The sequence below is a fragment of the Simochromis diagramma genome, unplaced genomic scaffold, assembly GCF_900408965.1.
Source record: "Simochromis diagramma unplaced genomic scaffold, fSimDia1.1 OVJJ01000026.1, whole genome shotgun sequence".
NCBI lineage: Eukaryota > Metazoa > Chordata > Actinopteri > Cichliformes > Cichlidae > Simochromis > Simochromis diagramma.
The window spans coordinates 7,488,658-7,516,608 of NW_024386985.1; the positions used below are offsets into that span (position 1 = coordinate 7,488,658).

Below are 27,951 nucleotides of genomic sequence, written 5' to 3' on the forward strand. Positions count from 1 at the left end.
TCTGAGCAGGCTTCAGTTTGGTGAAGACTATTCGACGTTTTGATCTTTATTCTTTGGTTTACGAAACCATAAAACTCGTTTTTCCCGAGCTGCCCCTGAAAACAGCTCTGACTTCTGATTGGACAGCTACATGGCTGTCCATTCTCTTTGGCCGACTGATGTGCCATTTAAATCATTTTCCCGCCTCTAGCAGCGGCGGGGTGGGGCTGTGGCTGAGGATGCTGTGACGTTATCGGTGGACAGTCCATGCCATGATGGCGGCGGAGCGGGGCGGCGGTCCCGGCTCTCCTCCCGGATCTCCTGCCGGCGCCTCCCGGACTGCGGCGGATCACTCGGTCCTAGTGGTGGTGGGAACGCTGCGACCCGCGGAGCTGCTGGAGCGGGTACTGCAGCAAATAGAAACAGGTGAGTTCTGGAAGTTCAGGAGAATAGAGCTGCGGGGCCGGAGGTCCCCACAGCCCTTCACAATAAAAGTCCGGGAGGCTGCTGTTATTAGAATGAGCTGTGCCCGGTCCGAAGTTTTAGAGACTTTATCGCTTTGAAGCTGATGCAGAGAAACTTTGAACATAATTGTAAAGAGTAACTAGCACCTCGTTTTATTTAACATTTATGAAACCTTTTCCGGTTCGGGTGCAGCTGTTTAACGAGTCCAGTGTGCAGGTTTCTTTTTCGGGTCACTTTAGAGACTCTCAGAAACTGAGACTGATTCACACTGAGCTCTATGACGAGGTCTAAGCTTTTTATTTCCGGATTTTATCCGGAAAAATAAAATGCATACTACTGAGTCATTATTTTATTTTTTGAAAATGCGTCTCGCCGGAAGTGGGCAATTGTGTTTCTTAATTTTCCGGACTTTCTGTAAAAGTAGGTTCACAGAAAACGAACAGAGCAACTATCAGGAGGACAATTTGATATCTGTTCAATATGATTAATGCGATCTCTGATTCATCTGAAAGAGTTTTGAGTTCTGAAACACGCTGAGCTGATTCACTGTCTAACCTTTAGACTGATCACAGTCCACACACACACACACTTGTCTCTCAGCCTGTTTATTACAGCTGTTTTATGATGAGTGTGCGTGTACAAACTCACTCTCTGTCCACTCGCACAAAAAGAGGAAGTTGTGTTACTAAATATCACTGACTTCCTGTTTGCAGTGGAAATGGTCTATCTGACAGTGATGTGCGGCTGATATCTGAGGTTTCACAGCCATAGCACGCCAACAACAAGCTGTATATGAAAGATGTAACCACCCACTACTTCGTAGACTCTGTACAGACTTAGTTACCTGCTAATTAGTGACAGCCAATCAAAATCCTTTAATAGCCCTTATTAACTTATTAACTGGAGCTCAGATTTCCTGGATGGCCTGTTAGTACAGTAACCTCACAGCAGCCATGTAAGATAATGTCATTAAAATGAAAATGTTCAGCCCTTTTTTGTTTCTTATTAATGTCCAGGTGTGCGCTGCTGGGCGGTGGATCTGGACGTCTCCGTTCTGGATCAACAGCTGAAGCTCTTTGTGTCGAGACATTCAGCCTTCCTGTCAGAAGAAGTGCGAGGTAAGCCTGTATTGGGATTGATTGGAGGAAAGAGGAGTGGTCAGACACTCGGGGTGGATTTGTACCCAGGCCTCTTAAGCCTGTACCCTGTGGACCTCCATGTTTGATGTGTTCTCTGATGCTGAGCCTGGCAGCCTCGGAGGATTTTAAAATGCATGAAATGCTTTCGATCAGCAGAGGAAAGTCCCGCTGATGCCTTTATCAATAGCATCATTAATTTCTGTTCAGCAGGATGATGGCACACTGTGATGGGGTGTTTTAGATCAAATGAAGAGCAGTTTTGTCCTGTGACTTGTGCTCATGGCCACAAGCTGATGGCGTGAGGCAGCGCTGCTGTTTTTTGGTAAACAGGACCTCAGACTGAGGCGGCAAGGACAGCTTTACAGAAACTGTCAGCAGCTCAGGACTCTGCAGGAGGCGTGAAGAACCGCGAGTCCTCAAACACGGCCGCTTGTGTCACATGACCTGGAGTCTGAAAGAAAATCACAAGGACTTTTAGATGTGTGCAGGATTGTGAGGGTGGCCAAACGGATGAAGGTTCGCACAAGTGTCAGACTGTGTGTGTGTTCCCTGAACCTCTGAAAGAAACCGTACTTCATGTTTTCGTTCCCTTTTAGCTGAAACGTTAAAGCGGGAAAACCTCACCGTCAGCTCACAGGAAGCTCTGTAACGGGACAGTGATCAGACATTAGCTGCTGAGTTTAAATTATTAATGTTCGGGGTGGGATGTGGGTCCATCTCAGGTCATAACAGTTTAAAAACACCTGACCGTCTCAGTCTGAGCGATGCAGTTTCACGTGCAGCAGTTGTCACTTTCCTCTGCAGACGTTCTTCCAGCTTCATTCACTGAAGGATCCGAGTGGAGTTTTCTTCAGAATGAACAGGTTTCTGTGGATGCTGGTTACAGAATGTTCCACGTGTTTTGTTCTGAAACGATCGAGAACTAGTCACATATCGCCTGTGACTGGGAGATATCCTTGTCACTGACAGGTCCTGCTAACATGGATAAACAAAGATCCATCCATCCATTCTCTTCCTCCTATTCTTTTTTGGGTTGCGGGGGCTGGAGCCTATCCCAGATGTCTTAGGGCAAGAGGCAGGGTACACCCTGAACAGGTGGCCAGTCTGTCACAGGGCTAACACATAGACACAGATACGTGGACCTCAGAATCTGTTTGAGATAACCACAGATAGACAGTACTTCTTGTGACCTTACTGATGGGGTATCCAAACTGAGCTCGCCGTCCACTGTGATGCGTGATGCCGAGCTTCCTGACACTCACCGTGACACAGAGATGATGAATATGAAGGCAAGGTGAGGGGCAGCTCTCTGACGGGGAGTCCAGAGCAAAGCGGTGATGGGGAGGTTGAGTGTCGTCAAAATTCGGTGGTCATAATAATGATGAAGAAGATGAACATCATCATCATCAGTTTTGAGGGTTTTAAAGTTGACATTTTATAACTTTGCTGTGTTTTCCTTTAATTTGACCCTCCCAATCTTAACACTTGGTCTAAACTGAGGAGTTGAAGGCTCCTCAAATTCTGCTCAGCTCCTCTGAGGCATTTCAGTGCATCTGAAAGACTAACAGCTGATGGCCCAGGTGTTTACCCTCTGCCTCACCTAAGAGGAAAGTTGACTTGGGACAGGTCAGCGACTTAAAGGCAACGACACGGATAGAGGGTAAATCAGACTGTGGCACAGTTGATCCAACAGGACGAAGTGAAGTCATCAGTCTGAGGGCCTTTAAACAGAGACAGATAATTGGTTGTTCCATCCAAACACAAACACAGTCAGCTGAGACTCTGCTGAGCCGCCCAAAGACATACGGGCGATTGTGGCTCAAAGAGTTGGCAGTTCGTCTTGTAACCGAAAGGTTGCCGGTTCGAGCCCCTCGTTGTGTCCTTGGGCAAGACACTTCACCTACCGCCTACTGGTGATGGCCAGAGGGGCCGATGGCGCGATATGGCAGCCTCGCTTCTGTCAGTCTGCCCCAGGGCAGCTGTGGCTACAACTGTAGCTTGCCTCCACCAGTGTATGAATGTGAGAGTGAATGAATAGTGGAATTGTACAGCGCTTTGAGGGCCCCGAAAAGCGCTATATAAATGCAATCCATTATTATTATTATTATTATTATTATTATTATTATTATATGTGCGCACACACACACGCACCCAGACAGACAGACACGCATGCACACAGATGATGAGCTTTAGTTTCAATGGATGTATTTTCAGTGGAACCTGGCAGGCAGTGTGGTGGGTGGATGTGGTCTTGAGCGATGTCCCGCCAATGAATGAGCAGCTGCAGCACTCATGGAGAGAACAGGAGAGTGAGCAGGAATGAGGGCAAACCTGAGGGAAGATCTCCCCCTGACACTCGTTTGTCCTGTTTGTGTGTTTCAGGTCAGCGGACTCTCCAGCACAGCGGGGACGTCCTGGACACGCAAGTCGTGGTGAATCCAGGCTCAGAGTTTGTTTCCTCAGAGGTGAGTCAGACGTGAACCTTTACAGATGTTTTCTCAGCTGTTGGCGGGCTCTCGCGTACACGGAGATCAGCTGATCTCCTATATATCTGAGAATACTTCCTGGCTGAGTATGTTTTTATTTCCTCTGAGCTGCACCGATGATGCATTTCCTGTTTCAGGTGCGGCGGCTCGTCTGCAACCCATCGCGCCGCAAACTGCTGATTCTCGCCGGTCAGTGTGTTGAGGGCAGCGGCGACATTGTACTGCAGAAAGGCTGCTTCTCCCTCAGCAACCTCATCCAGATTTTTTCTGACGAGGAGGTAAGCAAACTTTGTCTTTGTTGGTTTTGTTTACACAGCACGTTTAAGTGCTCGCTGATGTTCGAGTTGCTTGACTCTGTGTCGACAGGTCGGTGAACTGCTGAGCTCGGCAGGCCCAGCGGTGAAGCCTAGCCTCACCCTCAGCTGTCCAGACTCTGGCCTTTGGAAGGAGCCGGCACTGGAGAAACACAATCTGCAAGACTTCATAAACATTCGGATCAACCCTCCCCCAGTCCTGCCCGAGATGGAGGGTTTGCAAGAGTTCATAGAGTACCTTTCGGAGTCTCTGGAGCCCGAGTCTCCCTTCGACCTACTGGAGCCCCCAAGCACCGTGGGCTTCCTGAAGCTGTCTCGACCTTGCTGTTACATCTTCCCTGGAGGGAGGGGTGACTCTGCCTTCTTCGCTGTTAACGGTTTTAATGTCTTGGTGAACGGCGGCTCTGACTCACGCTCCAGCTTTTGGAAACTGGTTCGACACTTGGACAGGATTGACGCTGTACTGTTGACACACATCGGTGTGGACAATCTGCCGGGCGTGAACAGTCTGCTGCTGAGGAAAGTTTCCGAGCAGGACGACGAGGCTGCCGGATCCCATCCCGAAGAGGACTGGATGAAAAACCTCATCTCCCCTGAGATCGGGGTGGTCTTTCTCAATGTTCCCGACAGGCTGAAGTTAATCCAGGAAGATCCAAGCAAGCTGCGGAGCTGCGATCAGGCAGCAGTTGCTCTGCAGCACCTGCAGAGACTGGCGATCAGACCAGAACCCCTGAACCGGCCTAACGGACCTAGCATAGAACCCGTGATCTTGTTCCAAAAGATGGGAGTTGGTCGTCTGGAGCTTTACACTCTGAATCCGGTCAGCGGTAGCAAAGAGCTCGAAGCTTTGATGCAGACTTGGCCAAACAATGGATCGAATGTGAAGGGCTCAGATCTTCCACTGCCGTGCCTTGTTTCCATTTGTGCTTTGTTGGTCTGGCACCCGTCCAGCCCTCAGGAGAAAATCATCCGTGTGCTCTTCCCAGGGTGCACGCCTCAGACCAAAATTCTGGATGGACTTGAGAAACTCAAACATCTGGATTTCCTGAAACTACCAGCAGTGTGTTTGAAGGACCTGGAAACATCCAAAATCGAAAAGCAACCAAAACGAGCAGACAGTCGAGAAAGCCTTAAGTCCCAGTCTAAGGACTTCAGACCCAGTAGTGCCTTACAGAAAGACAAACTTGGACGAGTGGATGCCAAAAAACAAGAGATGAAAACCAAGCCTAGGGTAGCAGCTGACTCTGTACCTAAAGACAGAAAGGATGCCGAAGAAAAGCCCAAAACAAAGGAACCAGAGGCTAAATCGAAGCCAGCGAAATCTGCTGAAAAGCTCATTCCAAAGAAAGAGGTTTTAAAAGAAGAGAAGAAGGAAGTGAAGAAGAAAGACAAGAAGGAAGAGAGTGGAGAGAAAAAGAAAGAAGCAACAAAGAAAGAAATCCCAAGTATGAAGCCAAGGAAAGACTTCAAATCTGAACCAAAAAAAGACGTGAAGAGGGACGTGAAGAGCGACGAGAAGAAGGCAGCAAAGCCTGCCATTAAAGAAGTGAAGAAAGCCACAAGTGCAGCTTCAACAGCAAGTGCAGAAATAAGAAAACCTTCTGGGAAGAGCAGCACTCTGAAGAAGGATGGGACTCTTCCCAAGAAAGATACTTTGAACAAAGGGACGAAAGGCAAACCGGTGTCAAAGGAGCAGGAGACCCAGAAGGAGGTGGCTCGCTCTAAGGTGTCCACACCTGAGGACATGACGGCTGAATTTGAAAGACTTCGATTGGAAGATGAGAATGGGAATAGTGGTAAAAGTGCAAAGTCCAGGGGGTTGAATCCTGACGAAGTAAAGTCCAACGGGAACCCGACTTCCACAGTAGAGAGTCCAGAGAAGTTTCGCTGCTCAGAGACCGATCATGATATGGTCACTGCCTCCTCACTGGTCGCTAAAACTCCAAAAGGTGATCTTAGTGTGAACTTTGACCTCACCCAGACCACATATGAGCCAGTGGACAGATCCTTGAAAAACGGACCCGATGTCTGCATGGAGGAAAAGACCCTGGAGCTGGTCTCTCCTGCAGATTCTGCCCCAAACAGTGCTGGACATACCCCTTTCTACCAGTCCCTCGAAGAGGACATTCATGGCTTGGGCGAGGACAGTGGCCTTGAGGCAAGAGGGTCTAGTCTAGGCTTTGAGGACTACAATCAGGGAAGTTCATGTAGGACCTCTGACCTCAGCTCCCTGCCTGAAGGTCTGGAAAACTCCACATCCTCTCAAGATAAACCGTCCAGCCTTCTGACCCTCAGTCCTTTTAAGGACATCATGCCGGACTCCTCCCCAACCATGACCTCCATGCCGGCTGAGGTTGGCTCACCACACTCTACAGAGGTTGATGAATCACTTTCAGTGTCTTTAGAGCAGGTTCTGCCCCCCCCTGCTGCCTCCCCCAAAGTCTGCGCCAACGGCCATGTTATTGACTTGGACTCCAGTGCTGGGATAGCCTTGAGGTCTGCCCATAACGGGTGCTGTGGAAACAGATCAGAGGACCACATCCATGGGATGTCAGAGGTCATCTCGGATGTTCTTCACGACGTCGACCTCTGCTTGGTTTCCCCATGTGAGTTCCAGCATCCCAGAACCTCGGAGAACCATCAGCAGCACGTGAGCCCCAGCCTCGCCACGGGAACCTCTCCAGACATCTCTGATAACAACAACCACTCTCAGGATGCGAGCAGCAGCGACCACGCCTCAGCATACAGTCAGGAGACTCCGCCCACATCAGTAAGCGGCACCCTGCCCACCACCACTGATTCTGATATCCCCCCCAGCACAGAGGACTGTCCTTCCATCACAGCCGACATTGATTCTGAAGATGATTCCAGCGGGTTCTTTCCACCCACCCAACCACAGGAACATCCTACATCACACTTTACCCACAGGGCAGGGCAGCACGACCCACCGCCAGCGCCGGTCAAGGACCTCCCTCCTCTACCGCCGCAGCCTGGAGCCTGTATGGCTGACTCAGAGCCTGACAAGAAGAGCTCAGCCGGAAAGACAAAGAAACCGCTGCAGAGAATGTCGTCAGGGAGCACAGTGGCCCAGAATGGAAGGTCGAAGGTCGGCAGCTCCACAGGGTCCTTAAAGATGGCGTCCAGCCTCGATGCCAAGCCCTCATCCCGGAGTTCACTGGGTGGATCTAGAATCGGAGCTGCAAAACCTCCATCCTCAGGTATGCCTTCAGATTATAACCCACCTGCTGCATGAAGTCACTGAGGCTTAATCAGGAAATCAAAAAGCATGGCCACTGATTTATTGTGCTTGTCACAAACTGCCTCACTCAGAGTTAAATAAAGATAGCAGATCATAAAACCCTGGTTTATGATCATGGTTCTTTTTGTTTCTTCTTTTGGATCCAGGTTCCAGAGCTTCGGGTTCCTCCGGGTCTGAGGGTTCTGCGGTCTATGTGGATCTGGCCTACCTGCCGTCCGGGACTGCCTCCTCCACTGTGGATTTGGACTTCTTCAGGCGCCTCCGCTCCTCATATTACATTGTGAGTGGAGACGACCCGGTGAAGGAGGCGGCGATGAGGAGCATCCTGGATGCACTGCTGGAGGGGAAGAGCAGCTGGCCGGACATCCAGGTTTGTGACACTTTCTTCACCTTCCCATCTGCTCACGAGCTGCTCTGTGATTGGTGTTTCTCCGGGCTTTTCTCAGGTGACGCTGATCCCAACGTTCGATTCGCTGGCGATGCACGAGTGGTACCAGGAGACCCACGACAGGCAGCGGGAGCTGTCAGTCACCGTGCTGGGCAGCAACAGCACCGTCGCCATGCAGGAGGAAACCTTCCCCGCCTGCAAGGTCGAGTTCTGAGGTCGAAGCCCCACCCCCTTCCCCTTTGCCACGGTTGCACCCAGACCAGCGTGATGAGGAGGCTGGCTGTGAGCATGCTCAGTTAGAAACACTTTCTCTCACCTGTGTGACGACATTTTCTCACCTGCTGGATCAGCACCTTCATCTCACCTAAGAGCAAACATTAACACGTAGCATGACAGAAAGTTGAAAAACCGTGTGACAAGTAAACACAATGGCTTGGGCGAGGCACGGAGGTTAAAATGAATCAGTGTTTTATAAAGAAGCGAACGACAAGAAAGATTTTTATCAAAGAAGCGTGACGCTGGCATGATGTGTCTGTTCAGTTAGGTTGTGTCAGTGTCTTATGATTTACTATTCTCTGTTTAGCCCCTCCCCCCCACTTGCCTCTTCGTTTTAAGCTTATCTCGAGGTTCTCCTGCAGGGTGGAGGAGACCGACCCAACAATGACTCGCTGTTGTCAGAGCCGCCAATTAGATTTTTACCTCACAGGAAACACGCTAGGTGGGGTTTATCTCTAAACTCGTGAGCTTACAAACGAAGACATTATAGGACCAAAGGACTAACGAGTCAATCAGACAATCTGCTCTCCTTTTCTGCGAGGTAATCTTCCTGTTTTTGCAAATGGAGTCTTGCACTTGCTCCAGGTAAAGCAGTGAAACCTTGTAAATATAAGAGCTACGTGAACACACTGAAAACTAGGCGATTTAGGGGGCGTGGCATAGGTAAAACGGCGACTGGATCAGCTTATACACTGCGGGGAAAATGAACCGACGCCCCCTCAGTGGAGGCAGTTTTATTGCATTTTAATGCAGGTCATATAAACACCTGCTCATGTCTCCATCATCTGATCCTGGGCTGTGCAAGTAAATGAGACCATGAGCCTCTCAGAACGACAACAAGTTTGTGATTACTAACGCCATCGTTATCATCGCCATCAGGGTGACTTCACTGTGTCTCTGAGGTGTGCTCGTTAAGCAGTCTGGTGTGATGGTGGACGCGGGTCAGTCAGAACATTTGAAGATTCAAGCACGAGATCCAAAGGTTGATTCTGTCAGCGACAAAGAGTGTGAGGCTGTGACAGATATCCGACATAACTTCAACGTTCAGGTGACATCAGTAAGGCTGGTGTCATTAAAGCGCCCAAGGGCGACTGGTGTGATTTGGTGCTATATAAATGAAACTGTATTAACTTAAGCTCCACCTCCTGGTCACCATCGGCATCATCAGGGTAACGAACAGTAATCAAACTCAGGTCACGGACACTGAAGTAAACAAACAGCCTTTTTTTTATTGTAGTTGTAAAACCAGCTGTTCACATCTCTGATTGGGTCTGTCTGATGTTAGGATGAGAGTTGGTTAGCTTGTGGATGTGCTCCACTCCGTGACTCGTCTGACCTTTAACCTCAGCGGTGATTTAAGACAGACCTTGTGATGATTACCTGATTATCTCAGTGGGAATGTTCCTGTCCCTCAGTTACAGTAAAGCACACAGAGGTCACAGGACTGTAAGCGTGTGATTAAGTAGTGGTGTTTCGTTCCTGATAATCTTCAGAAGATTGTTAGGGAAACTGGAGGTGTAGTGTCTCTGGTTTCCCTGACGACGGTCGTTCAACTTCCTGTCCTGAAGGTTCTGGTCCAGTTCCATTTCCTGCTTTGACCTCAGCACAGATCTTCCCCCGTTCTTCCTTGGTGTGCTCCAAGTACTACACTACCCACGAGCCTCAGAAGACATGTCTCAATACAGTCTGTGATCAGTTTGACCTTTGACCCCCTCCCTCGGGTGTTTCTCACACCATGCAGAGAATTGTGGGTCAGACTGCTACCAGCTGATTGGCTGGCCTGCTGCAGTGCACTCTGGGAAGTGTAGTCCTTCGAGAACCAATGGATTTTCTCTCTGACTGATTTTTGAAAGTCAAAACATTTCATCGGTAATTTATTTATTTAATTTAACATTTTTACAAATCAATCTTCAAACGTGACGTTTGGTACGAGCTGCTTGCTGTCCGTCTCTACCCAATCAGTATGGAGCTGATCAACCGTTAAAGGAGCAGTCCGCTGTGTTCGTCCCACCCAGAGGAGCGACTGAAGAACAAACAGATGAAGTTAAAATCAAATCCTTCTGATATTTTATCTTTACAGTGAACATTTAGCTTTTAACTTTTATTCGCAAAGCTTTAAATTTATCTTTTTTTACCCAGGAAATGATTTTCAGCTTTAGTTTGTTTGTTTTCTTCAGATTTTCTTCTTTGTGCCTGCAGACAATTTTTTTAATATCCAACCAATCAATGAGCTGGAAATCATGAGAGCTGAAAAAAATGTACTGATAATCTCAGACAACACACACACACACAGACACGCACACACACACACACACACACACACACACACACACACACACACACACACACACACACACACACACACAAATCATTTGTGCATTGAAACACTAACTGCAATGATTGTCTTTCAAAATAAATGTCCCTTTCACACAGTGTATGCAGTGTTTTATTGTGAAAATCAGTGAAATTGATCTGAGTTTAAATCAATCACTGCTGACATTAAACTCAATTAAACTTAAGCTTTCTGTTAAAGAGCAAGGTCTCGTAAAAGTTTGATTGTGTGCCAGTGAGTTCCACTCTGAAGTCATGGTCATTCCTTTATATTCACTTCAGTTTTATTCATTTAGCACCGTTGACTGTAGAAAACTTGTAGACCTATGAGATGATAAGTTGTGTCTTTTTCATAATAGTGATGTGGTTGTATTTAACGAGTCACTGTAAACCCATCAGCAGATGGACCGGAGCAGCCGGGCTACGAAAAAAGTGTAGGGAGGCGTGTTAACAGTCATGTCCAGTGGGTGAATGATGCTGATGCCCTACCTCAAGTCACAACCGTGCAGACTCGGGCTCCAAAAGTGCAACATGACAGCTCCTTCAAGCGGGCTTCATTTTTGTACAATGGGAGGAAGTGCAGCCAGGTTCACCATCTTTTCTATAGTCATTGATTAGCACCAATACACAGCTTCAAGCTGCTAAGAGGAACGATTGCACGATATCAACACCTGGCAAAAGTGGGGATGAAGAAGTCCCTTTTAACAGGAAACGAGGCCCAAGAAGGGGAGCACAGAGATGAGGAGAAAAAGAGAGAAGACAAATTTAAAGATGCATCAGTGAGGATGGAGGAGAGGCAGCGAGTGCAAAAACAGGAAGTTGTTAAAAAGAAAGAAACCAGTCCTGCATATTTGTTTAATATGCGCATAGAAAGACCTATCCTGGTCAGAAACAGCTCCAGGAGTCCTCACAGGCATCATCTTTCTAAGATTTGTAGGGCCAAATATGATAAGCTTAGTTTTATCTGAGACCACTGGAAAAAGGTGGGCGGGGGGCTTTTGTATTTCTTATTTTATTATTTAAGAATGGTGAAAAAGTTTGGGTTTTTTTTTTTTTTTTTTTTTTTGCGTTCCTAATCCTCTTTTGTAGAAATGAGAGGTGATCCAGGTCTTTAAGGCACTCGTGCAGTGTGATTTGTGTCCTCACAAACTGGTCAACCCCAACACACAGGCTGATTTCAAGTCAGATTAATTCACAGCACATTTAAAAACAGCTGTTTGATAAAAGTGCTGCAGAGCAGAGAAAATAATAAAGAGGTGAGATAGGGAGGCACCTGCCTCTGTGCAGTGAGTGATTGACCTGAGCAAATATGGCTAAAACAGTCAAGTCGGGATGAAAAGAGGAGGATGACCCTCAGATGCCTTCACCTGCTCTAACAACAGCAGAGTGATCACTCACAGAGGCTTTAATACAGGGACATCAAATTCATCGTAACTCATGGGCCACGTACAAGCTACGTTGATCCTAATGTGGCCAGACCATTTATGACACGATAAATGTGTAAAATTACAGAAGTAGTTCTGGCAATTCACTGCCCACAATGTCCTGTAATTATAAAATATAATGTTCTCATTCAAAGAAAATGTCTTTTTTTCTGTGAACTCACTGTAAAAGTGAAAAAAGGACATTTCCCCCATTTAATTGTTTATCTGTGACTTAATTCCTTTGATGCTGTTTGAATGAGGCGGGCTCTTTATTAACAGGAAAACCTGTAAAACTAAGTTGAAAGTTCACAATCTGCGCACGGTCACAGTGTTGGAGCAGAGCTGCTTCCCACTGGTGACGTGGTGATATCAGCTGACTATCAGCCTTTATCAATCGTTCAACAGGAACAAAAACATGATACAACGTGATATAAAACAGGATGTGAGCACACCAATCCTAGCAGGGCCAGAACAAACCTGCAGAACCAATGAAGAAAAAGGAGGTTAAAAGAAATGACAACATGACAGAAGCTCAACGGTGATAGTTAAATGAGAGTCCTCCACAAAACCGCTGATTTTTCTCTTCAAGTTATTAGCAGAAAAAAGTTCTGCATGCAGAGTGGTACTGGTGGGGGCAAGGTGGCTTTAACATTACCGTGAAATTCCAACAGATTGGAAGGAAGCAGCATTCAGGACGGAGCCTGAGAAGAGTACAACAGGAAACACGTGCTAATAAAAAGCCAGAGAGGCCAACAACGGCTACTGATGATCAGTGGCGGTCCTAGCCTGTTTGGCGCCCTGGGCGAACACTCCCTCTGGCGCCCCCCCCCCCCCACACACACACCCACACACCCAAAACATATTAAGGATTGTACATTAACATAAAGCTGTTGTACACACACACACACATATGAAGAGAGAGAGAGTATGCATAGTATGCAAACGGCTACCAAACAGCCGTCATAATTCGTCATACAATGAGAACAGGACAAATCAACAATTGACAATGACTAATTAATATTAAAGTCTGTAACATAATGTATTGTTTGGAGTTTAGTCTGTTACTGTTGCTATTTTTACCATTTCTTCTTGGAGCAACTGTAACGCACATAATTTCCTTAGGGATTAATAAAGTATTCTGATTCTGATTGTTTCAGGATGACCTGCCATTATCCAATGACACATCTGCTTACCTGTATCTTTTGCTCGTTTCTCTTCCTCTTCTTTTCTCTTTTTTCTAAACTGAGGACCTGATGGCTTTGAACTTTTCTTGTCCATCTTCCATTGGTTTTAATTTTGCACTCCAGTATGAACACCCATCCCTCAACCCAAGGATCACCACAACATGATCTAACACACCTACACCTTAGTTCACAGATTCACTTTGTCTAGGGTGCATTTCTGAGATTTCACACAACCCAGGATTCAAATCATGAATACATAATGGACTTGGATTTACATCATTATAAATGAAATGTGCTCTATTTGGAAGCAGCAGGGGCCCCCTCCCCTTTTGACGGGTTGTGTGTGAGACTTTAACTCATCAAACTGTAAATTTTAAATTGTTATTGATCCCTTTACCCCGAATCCTAAAGTGTATATTTATTTTCTTACTCTTCTTATATATATTGTTTGTTTACTTGCACTGCTATAACTGGAGCCTCGTCGTCTCGTCTCTCTATATACTGGACTGTAGCAGAGATGACAATAAAGTTTACTTTGACTTCAGCAGCAAGCAGGCGCACCGAGGGCTCTCGCGCTCACTTTTCGTGTATAAAATTTCGAAAAAACATCGGTGCAAATTATAAGTCTGTATTATAATGTCTGGTGTTTTCGTGTTTGTTGTTATTTTGTTTTATTTTGCGAGTTGGTTATTAGATGCTGCTCCAGCCGGTCAGAGAATCCCCCGCCGCCCCGCCCTCTCCTCTCTGCGCCGCAAGCAGCAGGCGCACCTCGCAAACGAAGGGCGCCCTTACTCCCAGCAAATGGGCGATAGAAAACCGATCGGTGCCTATGCCATTCCCAATATGCGCTGGCTGACGTCGGGGCAGCATGAGTACGAGTATTTTTTTTTTTTTTGCCGATGCCCGTGATGCCGCCCCCCACCACGATGCCGCCCCGGGCAACCGCCCCTGTCGCCCGAATCTAAAACCGCTACTGCTGATGATTCTTAGGGGCTCGCTTATATTACAACACATTAAACACAGCCTGTATGCTCATGTTGATGTAGCGCCCCCTGGTGGCCTGTGTTGGTCGTGGTGCGTCAGAAGTTCTGCAGGGAACACCGTCCAGAGGTTTTCGTGAACTTTCCTACCATGCGTGAAACGTCTGCTTCCATCAGAGACGCCCTCAGATATGATCAAGTGAAACCAAACCATTGTTTCCACTCACATTCTACCTCCTCTTCTCAGAATAAACCCTTCTGCAGCCTCAGCTGTCTCCAGCACCTGTCAGACTTCAGAGTGACCTGAGCAATCTTCCAGCTCTGCCTGAACCTCCACTCCTCACACTGAAGTGATGAGAGTAGTAAAACTGTTAGTACAGTAAGAAGCATGGTCTGCAGGAAGTCAACCATTAAAAAAAAAATTCTTTCCAACCACCACTAGGTGTTGCTGCAGGATTATTGCTTCACCTTCCGTGTTAATTAAATGAAAAGAAAATGAGACAAACTGTCCTCGGGATAAATGTCTGTCTTTAAACTGTACCAAAAACAAAACTTTAACATGTTCATTACCAAATATCTGGAGTGTCGACATAAATATGACATTATATTCAAAATGAAGCGCCTCATCCTGGCGCTTCACTGAAACACAGAGTTTAAAAAGCACTCCAACTACACTGAGAGTAACTAAAGTATGAGTACTTACTGGTACTGGATGATAATTCTGGGTTCATTCGTGTGTTTATCACTTTCATGATGTGAATGACTTGCAGGAAGCTTCATGAAACTTAAGCTCATGAAAAATGGATTGACATGTACGATAAATGATGTGAAGGACGAGGAGCAAACATGGAGAGTGCAGAAGGAAGTACTCGTGTGAAGCAGAAGGCTTTGTTACCGAGTCTGACGTCCCAGTCTGTCCCCGTGACAGCTGCAGTAATAAAAATAATAAGTCATCATGGAGACCAGGAGCTCCACATCTTCATCCCGTCCACCTCACAGCTCTTAAAATCGATCCTCCATCCATCAGTCAATTGATCAGTAACAGCCTCTTGATGCATGCTCAGTCATCCAGGTAAGTAAATCCCAAAAGGCTGATTCTGTCTGGCTAGTTTCAGTCATTGTGCAGAGGAACCGTTTATAAGGTTGGAGACCTGCTGTAAGCTGAGACTGCATAAGTCACCTGGATGATGACGAAACGTTTCTCCCACTGAAAACGTCCAGATGAACAGAATCAACCTTTTGGGATTCAATAACAGCGTTTTTGCATGTTGGACTGATTTCAAAGTAAAAGTCTTCCTCACTCTTATCTCTTGATTATGAATCTGCAAGCACACTTTCAACTGTGACGTCAAAATCTGACCAAAAAAGGTTCAACATTCAAAACTTCTCCTACCCTTTTCTCCTTTCCTACCCTCCTCTCCTTTCCTCCCCCCTCCCTCCTGCCCTCCGTCCTCCCCGGTGGGCGGGTTTGTTTGCTCTCTCGGATGTGGATCAGATGTTTGATTTTGCTGCGGACTGATCTGCCGTCGGACATGGAGGAGTGAGTACACTTTATTTCTTCTCTCTCATCTTTCTTTCCTTTCTTCTATTTTCTTCTTCTGGTTGTTTTTCTGTGTTTGTGACGTATCTGAGACTCGTGTCGTCATTGTGCGGCATCAGGGCGCTGAGTCAGGACCGAGGGGTGGGTGGGGGGCTAACTGCACCAAACTGGAGACTTTGGGGGGTGTGGTGGGGGTGTCCGAGTCACCGCAGCGGCAGGTGATGGGTTAAAGGGCGTGCGGACCCGCGGAGTGATCAAACCTCTCTGTGCTCTACTTTCCTCTGCGGAAGCAGCACCAGCTCTGATCAATAAGCAGCACGAGCGTCTATGATTACATATCGATCAGTTTCTGTGTTCCTCATTTGAGCTCAGTCACTTCCTTCAAGTTGGACGTGTGAGGAGAGGGTGACTTCCGGCGGGGTTCTTCACAATATAAGGTTTAAGCCCCAGTCCGATTGGTTCAGTTTTCTAAATTCAGCAAGGCAGCCTCTTTAATGATGTCACGATGTGACTTACAGAATTACAAGAATTACCACAAAGTGTGAATTTTCAGAAACGTCAGCATAAAACTTGCTCTGACACACCTGCACAAAGTCTCACTCACAATGGAGTTACCATACACCTGCAGAGACGCACCCGATGGATGATTCCCACAGGAAGAGTCACACCTGGGAGCAGATCCAGGTGTCAGATGGTGCTGAGATGAGTTCTGATGTTTCTGTACGTCATGTTTGAGGTTCATCAGATAATCAGATTTTACCTGATGCAGGTAAACAGGAAGCTGCAGGTAAATCATTGGTTTCTTACCACTTTGTGTTTTGGGAATTTTTTATCTGTATTATTTTCCATCATGTTCTGCAGAAATCTGTTTTCTTTGTGACTTCTTCATTATTTCCTCCTGCCTTCCTCACAGCCACTTATAAACCCAGACTTCAGAAAAGACTGCCAATCAGAATCTGGGAGCTGGTTGAGTTTCATCCCAGCAGCTGTTTTATTTTGAAGTGCACTTCCTGTGTGCTTGTTTGGTGTGCCTGTGGGATTGATGGAGCTGCTGCAGCCTGGTGGAGGCTCAGAGGCAGTAGTAGGATGTGGTGTCTGGACAAGGACACAGCCCAGAGCAGAACCACGTGTTAGTGCCAAATGTGGGACTAATAAAGGTTTATCTGATCTTATCTCTTATCTTTACTTTATAAGGCTAAGCTGAGAGTACTTTTACTCTAACATGTAACTGAGTATTTGTACTCTTCTGTTTTTACTGCAAGTACTTCATCACTGCAGTGCATGGACTTCCTGTCTGCCTCTAATGCGGCGTTTCAATTAAAAGTCACACACCTGCTGACTGACCGGAACCCTTTCCTCTCAGACGGATCACAAACTGATCAATAATTAATATCATCCAATCATCAGTCTGAGCTCCTGTCCCATTACCTGCTATGCCCCTCTCTATAATACATCTCACTGCTGCTGAGCACGCATGGACAAAAAAACAGAAAGAGCCTGAGCTTCAGTTTGAGCCTTTAAAGCACCTCCTCCTCGTCAGGGCGCTGTGTCTGAACTGCTTCCCAGTGGGCCGGGTTCTAGCTGCTGGTGTTGTCGGTCCTTGCAGTGGACTGTGGTCTCCATGGAGACCTTAAAGTGAAGCTTTGTTTGAGGTGTCTGAGAGGAAAAGTTTAAAGTGTAAAGCATACTGTGTGTCCTCCAGAGAGGAGAGCTGGATCGAGCTGACCTCTGAACCCAGTGACCTCTGTCCCGATGAGTTCATGGTCTCAGCCTCCAGTCGAAGTCTCACTGAATAAAACATGAAGTCTACTTTGGGTGCGATGCTCCCATTAGACTCAGGGAGGAATCAGGGCGGGACCAACGCCGCATCTGCGTCTGGCTGCTCCTTGTTTGGTGAACTCTGGTTTCTTGAGTGCTACACCAACCAGCAGCAGCTCCGCCAGCACAGACCGCCTGAGGCCTCGCACTGCCTTCAGCTCAAGCAAACTGAAGAAGGGGCAGCCATCTTTACAGCAAATAACTGATGACTCACCGCTGTTGAGCACTTGTTAGCTGATCGCTTCAAGACTCTGCTGGAGTGTGTGTTTGTGTGTGTTTGAGAGAGAGAGAGAGTGTGTGTGCGTGTGTATGTGTGAGCTAGCTAGTCAGTGTATGAATGAGTGTGTGAGGCTAAAGTGTAAACAGAGCTGTGCATCGAGCATCTGTGTATTAAGCGGAACAAGGAAACGTACGATTCAGTGATGTCACAGTGATGTCACAGTGACATCATTAACCTGTCTGTCTGTCTCTCCCTCAGGGTGAGCGAGGTTCTCTATCAGCAGGATCGACTGCAGCTCATTGTGGTGAGTTTACTTACAGTCAGTGAATGCAGCATCTCACACACCTAGTATCAATGATTCAGATGTGTGTGTGAGACCCCACCCCCCCAGTAAGTTTTATTGCTCGAAGTTATCAATGTTGACTCTGAATTTTAAACTTTATCTAAACAAACACACTTTTATTTTATTTCAAAATAAAAGCCCACACTAAGAGAGTGCAGTCAGTAATCAGATTACCTCAGTGGATTACTTCAGAGCAGAAGTGTGATTGGATTATTGATCCCAATCAGCAGCTGGTTCTGTTTTCCATAATGCTGCAGGAGAAAAGGAAGTGGCAGACGGAGATCGAGAACAAGAAGCGTCAGTTGGAGGACGACAGGAGGGCGCTACAGCACCTGAAGGTGAGCCCACCACTTCCTGTTTCCTGTTTTCTGTTTAAAGGTCGGGTGCACTCAGAGGTGAGCAAGATGCTTAAGCCTTCGTACCGTTCTAAATCGTGCTGCTAAGAGGCGTGAAGACGCAGAAACACGAGTCAGACTCAGACCTCATGTCTCTGAGCTCTGAGTCTGTTCAGGCACGTAAACAGACTGCTGCAGAGATCCAGGTCTGATCAAGGTGTGATCAAGGTGTGATCCAGATATGACTCAACCAGATCCAGATCGGATCCAGGCCTGATCCAGGTTTGATCTGGGTCTGATCCAGGCCTGATTATGGCAGGGGCGTGGTCTCTGGCTCCGCTGCAGTGGAGGGGTGTTGCAGTGCACTCAAGGGGCTGTGCCATGAAGTCTGATGGGCAGGTGGAGATGATCGTGTTAACGAAGTTTCCCTCCCTCCCTCAGGTCCCACGCCGGGACCTGAGACGAGTCGGTGTGGAGTTGGCTACAAAGCTGACATTGATGCCAAACCACAAAGAAACATTTTTGTGCACTAAATAAACGAAACCAAAACCTGAATGCTCTGTGGAGTCCAGCTCTTTCACACTGATGTTTTTATTCATGTCCTTCTTTCAGATGGTCAGTGGTCATTTCCTGTTTTATTCTGATAGGCGGCTCTATGTTGTGTTCTCTTTTGCGTTCCTACTTCCTGTCTGCTGATGATGTCCTTGCACTGTTCCTGGGTCTGCACGCTTTTCGCAGTCCTGGTTATTCTAGACTTTGTTTTGCACATTTTTGTAAAATTTGTAACATTCAACACTATTCAGAGCTGGTCTTCCAGAGAAGAACTGTGCACTTTTATGGGATAAATCAGCCTGTATTCCTGGAAACACAATGCTGTTTTAAATTGCTTCTTATTATCAAAGCTGCAGCACCATCCGTCCCTCCAACATGATGTTCAGGAGTCTAAAATAAGTTGAGATCACAGAGTCATAATGGAAACCCTTAGAACCATCGCTGATCTTCTGCTTCAAAGAGACTCAGAATCAGAAACCTGTCGTTCAGATGTTGTATATTCCAGACTGAAGTGCTGTGGAAACTTTATTTCTGCCAGTAAATTCTCTCATCTATTATTGATCTTTGATATGAGATCATATTTCATTAATGACTCTTATCAGTTTGTCTTTCACCAGAAAAAATAAAGAGTAACTCTCTCTGGCTCCTACTCCTGCTGGCTCACTGTGTGTCGAGTCTTCCAGGTATTCAGAGATTCAAGAGGCACAAACTGAGAACAGCTGCAAGGTAAAAATATCTGAGATCAGCCAAACAGCACGCAGGTAGGACAGGACTGCCAGGGCCATGTGAAATAGCAGCTGTTTTCCCGATGAGGAGGAGGCCGCGAGTTCAGAGAGCCCGAGCTCATCCAGATAGTTTTATTCAACTAAAAGGATCCATTCAGGCTTCACGCGTTTATTAAAAGGACACTCAGACGTCCTCCTGATGGACGTTGGTCCATGAGCACCCCTTGCTGTCTGTGCACGCCTGCTTTCAATCATTAGATACTAAAATGATTTTATTCCATTTTCACTGTTTTCTCCTTTGAGGACATGATGCTGATGCTCTCCAATTTGTAGTGTTGTGTAGCCGAAACGTCAAAACAATAAATGGATAAAGATTTTTTTCTGCCAGCATGTGTGTGAAACAAGCAGCTTTTTAAAGTGCTGATTAAAATCGTTGAGAGTTTGAAAGACGACCCGGCGAGGACGAATCCTACTCAGAGCCGTGCAGCTGAGTGTCTGCTGCTGTCAGCTGCAAGGGTTTAATGAGACGCTCAGAATGAGACCAGAGTTCAGGTTATATATGTAAAAAGCTCTGATGAACCCGCTGGTTTAGTTTTAACCGTGCATGGGGATTTTTTTGCAGACTGTGAAGTCTGATGTCCCGGTTTCCTTCCTCGTGCTGCTCTGATCTTCATCTTGCTGGCTGATTTGTTTAGTCTGGAGCTGCTCAGCCTTTCTGACACTTTTTAAGGTTGAAGCTTTCTATTCCCGAGGCTGACAGATGCTTTGAACCCTCTGATCTGCTTTGATTATTCTCTTCATGCTCTGTGGATGATGACACATCTTCCTGCTGGGGAGTCTTCCTCACTTAGCTGGAAGCTGTGAAGAAGGACAGGATCCCCAGGTGTCTCCTGTGGACTTTCAGGCCTTTATGTTAATTGTTTTCTGAGTGGATCAGAGTGCCAGTCTGTCCTCTCCTGATGATCTGTCAGCTGTTTGCAGTCAGAGGACTTCCTGTCTCACTCACAGCTTCCAATCGAACAGCTGGACTCACCTGCACACCTTCAACTTGCCTCCTTTATAAAGAAATGATGAAGGAATGACGATGGCTTCGGTGGTGGGCTTCATAGTGAGCAGATCATGAGTGAACTTTAAGCACATGTTTCTGCAGCTCTTCTTTACGTGCCTCCTCACGTGTTAGAAGAAAGCTGTCATCTGTGTGACCTGTGTTTCAGTCAAAGGCTCTGAGGGACCGCTGGCTGCTGGAGGGAGCATCTGCTGGACCCGAGCAGAACGAAGTCCGTAGACAGCTGGAGCAGGACGAGGCCCGGACCCGGAGCCTGGAGGAGACCATCGACAGGTCTGAGCCGCCGAGCCCGAACATCCAGGAAGGGTGGCCTTATTCACTGTGGGATTAAAACCATCAACTGTGTGTGTGTGTGTGTGTGTGTGTGTGTGTGTGTGCTTTAGGCTGCAGCAGGAACTTGTCGGCCTTGAGACTGGATCTGTCTGTCAGACCATAACTAATATTAAGGTGAGTGTACACGCGCGCACGCACGCACACACACGTTTTCTAATATCGCTATTTTTCCTTTCTAAAATCAGCTTTTCTGCTGTCCTCATAGGGTTAATAGATCATTTGAAACAAATTAGGTTGGATTACATGGGTGAGGATGTTGGGAGGGGGGTTCACTGGCAGGACTGGCTTACTTTGGAGGTTTTTTCATGTTTCTGTTTCCCGTTTCCTTCTACTTATTGATGGAGGATTCCTGTTAAGACTCTTATTGTGAAGATAAACTTCCTTTCTCTGTTTGTGCCTCCAGGTGTCATCAAGACCAGCTTCAGGTAAATTTCTAAATTTCTCTGTCTGTTTTTATTCGTGAAGCCTTTGTCTCACGTTTGTCTCTGATCAGCTGTAGAGGTCAAAGATCACGAAAGGCATCAGCAGGACAGGGCTCCACTGGCAACTCAGGTGATCCAAGGTGAGACTGTACTATAACTGTAATCAGATCTCAGTAATCAGATTACAGTTACATTACGGTAAGTTGTTGTGATAACCTCACTGTTAGTTCTTTCTCTGCTCTGTCTTTGTGCCTGGCCCATTTTTACCCACAAGCCCCTGCAGAGGTCAAAGTTAACAAAAGTCCTCGACTGAACAAACCCAGAGAGGCGACCGAGGAGATGAAGAAAGGTGAGTCAGAAGTGACCACACCCACTCTGCACCGACCTGACGGGGGTCGTCTTAAACTGGTGAACTGAGCTAGTTTTCCTCAGGTAGGACATGAAGCTCACCTGGAAGTCACCAAGTCAGGAAATAGATCCAGAATATTTCCATGGCTAAAGATTAGCTCACTGGGAGGAGGAGATGGCCATAGGCCCTATGGCTGAGAGCAGCCGGAGGGTTGACGCAGGTCTTCCCCTGCTTTCCTGTCTGTCTTTGATGCACTGTCTAATAAAGCCAGTAAAAGAATAAAGTACAGATGAGATCAGCCATGTTGTTTCCTGACTTTAAGAGTTTGTGTTTGGTTCTCCGTGATGAGGTTCGAAGAATCAGTAAAATATGATTAATCGCAGCTTTCAGTGATTTTAATGAGTCTGTTATCATTCACCCTGCAAATGTGTAAGGTCAGAGGTCATAGAGTGTAGACACGTGGGAGGAGAGGGGACATCGACCTTAATGTGTCTCTAACAGCTGTCTTCCTGTCTCTATCTGTAAGTCCGTTTTAGGGTCACGTTAACAGTGAATTTGTGTGTTGGCTGGTGTGATGGGTGTGTGTGTGTGTTATTGTGTTGTTTCCCTCATAGTGTAGGATCTGTGGGAGGCTATTGAAATGAATCATGGGCTAAATGAATGTATGAAGCTGTGGGAGTTTCCTGACACTTTGCTGGTATTTAAGGCTGAACAGAAGCAGGTCTGAATCTACCCCTGGCATGACTGCAGGGGTTTCCACGGGAGATGTGAAGGTATTTGGAAAAAGACGATGTCGGAGCCAGAGTGTGACCGCTGTGTCAGCACTCAGTCCATCCTGAAGGTCGAGTCCTCACAGCAACTGTCAACATGCACATGTTAAGTGAAGCTTGAAGCGCGTTAGATTAGAAACATCAGTAGAGCTATACACATTCTTTCCCTTGACTTTAATAAATACATGCAGCCTCACTCAACATGCAGAGAGAAAATCAGAGTGATGCACATGTACTCAAACAACGCAGCAACAGAGGAGGCAGACTCTGACCGTACGAACGTCAGCAACTCGGCTGCTGGTCACAGATTTCAAGTTTCAGGAATAAACTCTCGCAATAACCTGAGCTGCATCCAAGGCCCTCTTCCTCCACTTCCTCACAGTGTCCCTCAACATCTGATGGAAAACGTCTCCCATGTACACTTATGGACAAAAGTCCTGAGTTACACCTGTTAATCTGTGAATCAGTGCCACAGGTGTATTAATCCAGCACCTGTGACCTGCCTTTATCTGTATGACAGACAGAGTTTGAAAAGCTCAGCAATTCCAATGTGGTGCTAACAGGACGCTACTGTTACAAAAGTCAGTTCAGGAAATTCTACCATCCGCCTAACCATCTGTTCTCCCATTTATCAATCCATCCATCCGTCCGTCCGTCCGTCCATCCATTAGTCTATTCTCCCATCCATCCATCCATCCATCCATCTGTTCATCCATTCATTCATAAGATAAGATAAGATAACTCTTTATTGTCATTGCACAGTCATACATAGTACAGTAGTACAATGAAATTGGAAAACTGTCCTACGTCGGCACTACATATAACACAACACGACACGATATGACACATCACAACGCAACAAACAACACAACACAGTATATTAACTTAGTATAAAAAAGAAGAATAAGTGTATGTGTATTGCACACTGTTATTATTGCACATTAATTATTATTGCACCTTGTTATAAATATAAATATTATTATTGTTATTGTTTTAAACATTGTTACCTCCCCCCTAAAAAGTCCAGGGAGGTATCCAGTCAGGTCAGCTATTTACATTGATCAGGGCTATTGCCCTGTTGTAAAAGCTGTCCTTGAGTCTATTTGTTCGGGACCTCAGCAGCCTGAACCTCCTGCCAGACGGCAGCAGCTTAAACACCCGGTGTCCTGGGTGTGTGCAGTCCCGTAGGATGCTGCGTGCCCTCTTGAGACAGCGAGTGCTGTACAGGTCCTTCAGGGAGGGAAGAGGATGTCCAATGATTTTTTGGGCCATGTTGATGACCCTCTGGAGTGCCTTTCTGTGTGCTGTGGCGCAGCTGTAGAACCACACACCGATGCAGTACGTCAGCACACTTTCAATGGAGCAGCAGTAGAAGACGGTCAGCAGCTCCTTCTTCAGGTCCATTTTTCTGAGGATTCTCAGAAAGTGGAGACGCTGTTGGGCCTTCTTTAAGACCGCAGAGGTGTTAGAGCTCCATTGGAGGTCTGTGTCTATGTGCAGACCCAGAAACTTGAAACTGGAGACCCTTTCCACGCACTCCCCGTTGATGCTGACAGGCTGCAGCTCGGACTTCCTCCTTCTGAAGTCAACTACCAGTTCTTTTGTCTTGGTGGTATTGAGGTCCAGGTTGTTATCTACACACCAATCTGACAGCCTCTGAACTTCAGCTCTGTATGCAGTCTCATCTCCCCCTGAGATGAGCCCCACCACGGTGGTATCATCTGCAAACTTGATGACTGTGTTGTCTGGGTGGGAACTAACACAGTCATGTGTGTACAGAGTGTACAGTAGGGGACTCAGTACACAGCCTTGTGGAGAGCCGGTGTTGAGGCTGAGGGCTGAGGAAAGATGAGGCCCCACTCTAACTCTTTGTACACGGTCTGAGAGGAAGTCTCTGATCCAGCGGCAGGTGGTAGAAGGAAGTCCAATTTCCAGCAGTTTAACTATTAGTCTGTCCGGGAGTATCGTATCATCCATCCATCCATCCATCCATCCATCCATCCATCATCCATTCATCCATCTATTCTCCCATTTATCCATCTGTTCATCCATTCATTCATCCATCCATCCCTGGAATTAACATCAGCAGACACTGTGCACCAGGAGCTTCATGGCTGAGCAGCTCCTCTCAGGGTAATGTGTGGGTGCTGGTGTCCATTTAATGTATCTGATCCTTGGGACTTATCTGAGTTGTGGTTGTTTGCAGCTGAAATGTTTTGGTAGTTCAGTTATTTGAGGCAGCAGGAGAGGATATACACAATGTACCAAAGTCAGTCTGGATGATGCGAGCAGAGCCTCATCAGACCCTTCTTTGTTCTGCATGGTTATGTCATGTCACACTAATAGAGCTGTACCTTTGCTATTGGAAGGTTACCCTCACCTGGGGTGCTTGTTTATGACCTGCTGCTTTCTCTGTCCTGACTCTTCTCTTCTGTGATCTAACCTTCTGTCTGCTGCCTTCATCTTTACATCCACAGCAGCTCATTGTGTCTGTTGTGTTGACCCTCTCTGACCCTGTGTAACCCCATGTGATCCCTTCTAACCCCTCCCAATCCAGCGATGTACTCGGTGGAGATTAAAGTAGAGCGGGACAGAGTGACGGGGGAAACCAGGGTTCTGTCCAGTAACACCAAACTTCCTGTTGACCTCTCTGACCAAGGGGTCAAAGTTTACGAAGATGAGCAGAAAGGTGATGTTAGCAAGTAAACAAGAAAAATAAATAAAAACAAAGCCGGCTTTAAGAGAAGGGACCTGCTGATGCAATAACTGACTCTCAAAGGGCTGATTTCAGCTCTGCTGTGCGCGCATTTATCTGAATCTCTTCACAAGCTCATGGACTGTAGATGATGAATCACTCATTCTCTTTTTTCTTAAATTATTGAACTATTTGCCCTCACAGTCTTTGCTGAACACCTCCACATCTTCACTTCAGAAACTCTCAGCATATCTGGGAGGACCTCTGAACTCCACTCATTACCTGCCAGATGTTCCACCAGGTATTTTCATAGCATTAGACACCTGCGTTACACACCTGTGACAGGCTGTTGTATCCTGAGAGTTTCAGAACTGAGGGTCATTCCTGCTGAGTTCCTGCAGTGGACATTTTATAGCACAGCGTGAGGAGCAGATCCATGTGTCTGGTTGTTGCAGCGCCTCCTGCTGGAGGTTTGCAGGTTTTCACAGCAGCAGTTTTCCTTCTCCTAAAGCCACAGCGGCCTCAGCCTGCCTGCATGATCAACACTCACCTGACAGTCAGGTGGTCACACCTCATCACTTTCAGCTCCAGCTGAAGGAAGCTGATGCACAGGTGTACTCTGTGACATCACTCAGTGAGTCTTTATTGGTCCTTCAGCTGGAGAGCATTCAGGTGTCGCACTCTGACCCTCACCTGTGTCTTCCTGTCTCCCAGTGGTCCATGAGCTGAATGGTGAGGATGTCCACCTGCTCAGCTCCTCTGAGGTTGAAGAGCTCATCCACAAAGCTGATGAGGCGTCGATGATGTCACAGACTGTCACCACTGTGACATCCCTCCCGACAGCAGAGGTTCGGGAGGAGTTGGGGCTGATGCGGTCCAAGTCGCCGCTACCTCAGGTTCCAGTGGAGATCACAGGGCTAGAGGCCGAAGTGGGTGGTGAGCCGAGCGTGGCTGAGGCGAGCACTGAGAACCCGGTTACCATGGTGTTCATGGGATACCAGAGCGTAGAGGATGAAGACGAGACCAAGAAGGTGCTGGGGCTGCAGGGCACGGTGAAGGCCGAGCTGGTGCACATTGATGACCCAAACGGGAAGACATCAGGGGGAGAAAAGGAGGCGGATCCACCTCTGCCCACCTCCAAGGCCCCACCAACCTCCACTAAACCTCCAATGGCGATACCAGTGGCAAGCAATGGGGAGACGGCAGGGAAGGAGAAGGAGAAGAAGCCGTGTAAGTGCTGTAGCATCATGTGACCTGGTGACCTGTGGGGGGGGGTGCCGCCTTGAAACGTAGCACGCAAATACAAAAATAAAAAGGACTGAAAACTCCTCCCATTGCTCACAGCCCCCCCAACATCACTTCCTGTTTCTTCCTTCAGGTGTATAAAGCCTCTCTTTACTTTTTCTATTTTCTTGAAGCCTTTTTACTTTTTTACTCTGCACGTCTGTACTTACATGTCTCAGTGTTAGCATAGCCTCAGTGTTAGCCTCCGCCTTCGCTGTGCCAGGATGTTTGTAGCTCCTCCCCCTCCTTTCTGTGAATGTATTATTATATTTATTAGAAGCTGTCTGAGTTTTTAAAAGAAGAAATAAAATGAGCAGAAACTAGTCTGCTTTTGTGCCGCAGCCTAAATTCTTCACCTCCACCTTCTATATGGACCAACAAGTACCTCTCTATCCCTCAAGGGAAATGATTGTGTTTGAGCAGTAGGATAAAAACGGTCCAGTCTACAATAAATAAAACAGTAAAAGTGCCACGGGCACTGAAGGCTGTGTAAAATGTTACATATACAGCAGTGAAAACAAACAAAGACAATAAAAATGGGCAGAGTAAAAGATTGTGCAAATTATAGCATTAATTAATGTGTACACTATAAATCTGATAAACAGCTACATGAAGGTTTAATACAGAAATGCATGTTTGGAGTCTTATACCTGACAGGTCTGTTCACCTGTCCTTGAATGAGGTCTTATCCTGCAGACTCGTGCATGGCTGTGTGTGATCAGGTCAGTCTGAGAGGTTTTAATCCAGCGCTGCTCAAACCAATGATCTTTACAGGAAACAGATGAGAGCTTGAAGCTGCTGTCGTCTTTATTGAATAAAATTAAACGTTTTAATTGTTGATTGCTTCTTTGACCTCTGAAAGTTTGAAAAGCATTCGCTGATCTTTGTCTCTGTGGAAATCTTTTGAAGCGTGCTGCATTGAAAGTCTGACATAACCTTAGAGGATTCACTCACACTGGGCTCCATCAAACAGCACTCACAATCCCATCAGCTGTTTTTGGAGCCACCCGCTGAGTCAGCGACGCTCGCCAAGAGGATCCAACTCTCACAGCTCAGTGACCGGACTGCCACACACACCCTCATACACGTCACTGCCAAGTGTAGCAGATTTCAAATGGTAGACTGTTTTATGACGACAAACAGGGACTGGTTGCAAAACTGGCTTTATTTTCTAAGCATTTTCACAGCAGCAGGTGTTTCTTAATCCCAATGTGGAGTCCATGCAACTTTGGCCCACAATATTTAAAAAACATAAAAATATCAAAACAATGGTT

At 46.7% G+C, this 27,951-nt stretch overlaps 2 protein-coding genes across 4 annotated transcripts; both read left to right on the plus strand.

Annotated features, from left to right (window-relative positions):
- Positions 1-142: 142 nt before the first annotated feature.
- On the plus strand, positions 143-10,741 carry map1sa (microtubule-associated protein 1Sa). Its single transcript, XM_040039878.1, has 7 exons — positions 143-405; positions 1,461-1,562; positions 3,966-4,048; positions 4,207-4,347; positions 4,436-7,601; positions 7,789-8,012; positions 8,089-10,741. The coding sequence occupies exons 1-7, from the start codon at positions 252-254 to the stop codon at positions 8,242-8,244; spliced, it is 4,026 nt and encodes a 1,341-aa protein (XP_039895812.1). The 5' UTR covers positions 143-251; the 3' UTR covers positions 8,245-10,741.
- Positions 10,742-15,123: 4,382 nt separating this feature from the next.
- Positions 15,124-27,515, plus strand: palm1a (paralemmin 1a). 3 transcript variants are annotated; one of them, XM_040039961.1, is made up of 11 exons: positions 15,124-15,297; positions 15,721-15,765; positions 18,062-18,107; positions 18,404-18,484; positions 20,973-21,097; positions 21,208-21,271; positions 21,561-21,582; positions 21,651-21,719; positions 21,854-21,928; positions 25,256-25,387; positions 26,108-27,515. In XM_040039961.1, the coding sequence occupies exons 1-11, from the start codon at positions 15,278-15,280 to the stop codon at positions 26,644-26,646; spliced, it is 1,218 nt and encodes a 405-aa protein (XP_039895895.1). In that variant the 5' UTR covers positions 15,124-15,277; the 3' UTR covers positions 26,647-27,515. The 3 variants fall into 3 exon arrangements, with proteins under 3 accessions (XP_039895895.1, XP_039895896.1, XP_039895897.1); XM_040039962.1 differs by lacking the exon at positions 25,256-25,387; XM_040039963.1 differs by lacking the exons at positions 15,124-15,297; positions 15,721-15,765 and adding an exon at positions 15,957-16,552 and having other exon boundaries at positions 18,404-20,866.
- The last annotated feature ends 436 nt before the right edge of the window (positions 27,516-27,951 follow it).

Coding starts and splice junctions, on each gene's coding strand:
- map1sa (XM_040039878.1), top strand. CDS start 252: ATGATGGCGGCGGAGCGGGGCGGCGGTCCCGGCTCTCCTCCCGGATCT. Junction 406..1,460: donor ACTGCAGCAAATAGAAACAG/GTGAGTTCTGGA, acceptor ATTAATGTCCAG/GTGTGCGCTGCTGGGCGGTG. Junction 4,049..4,206: donor CAGAGTTTGTTTCCTCAGAG/GTGAGTCAGACG, acceptor TTCCTGTTTCAG/GTGCGGCGGCTCGTCTGCAA.
- palm1a (XM_040039961.1), top strand. CDS start 15,278: ATGCATGCTCAGTCATCCAG. Junction 21,272..21,560: donor AGACCATAACTAATATTAAG/GTGAGTGTACAC, acceptor TTGTGCCTCCAG/GTGTCATCAAGACCAGCTTC. Junction 21,583..21,650: donor GTCATCAAGACCAGCTTCAG/GTAAATTTCTAA, acceptor GTCTCTGATCAG/CTGTAGAGGTCAAAGATCAC.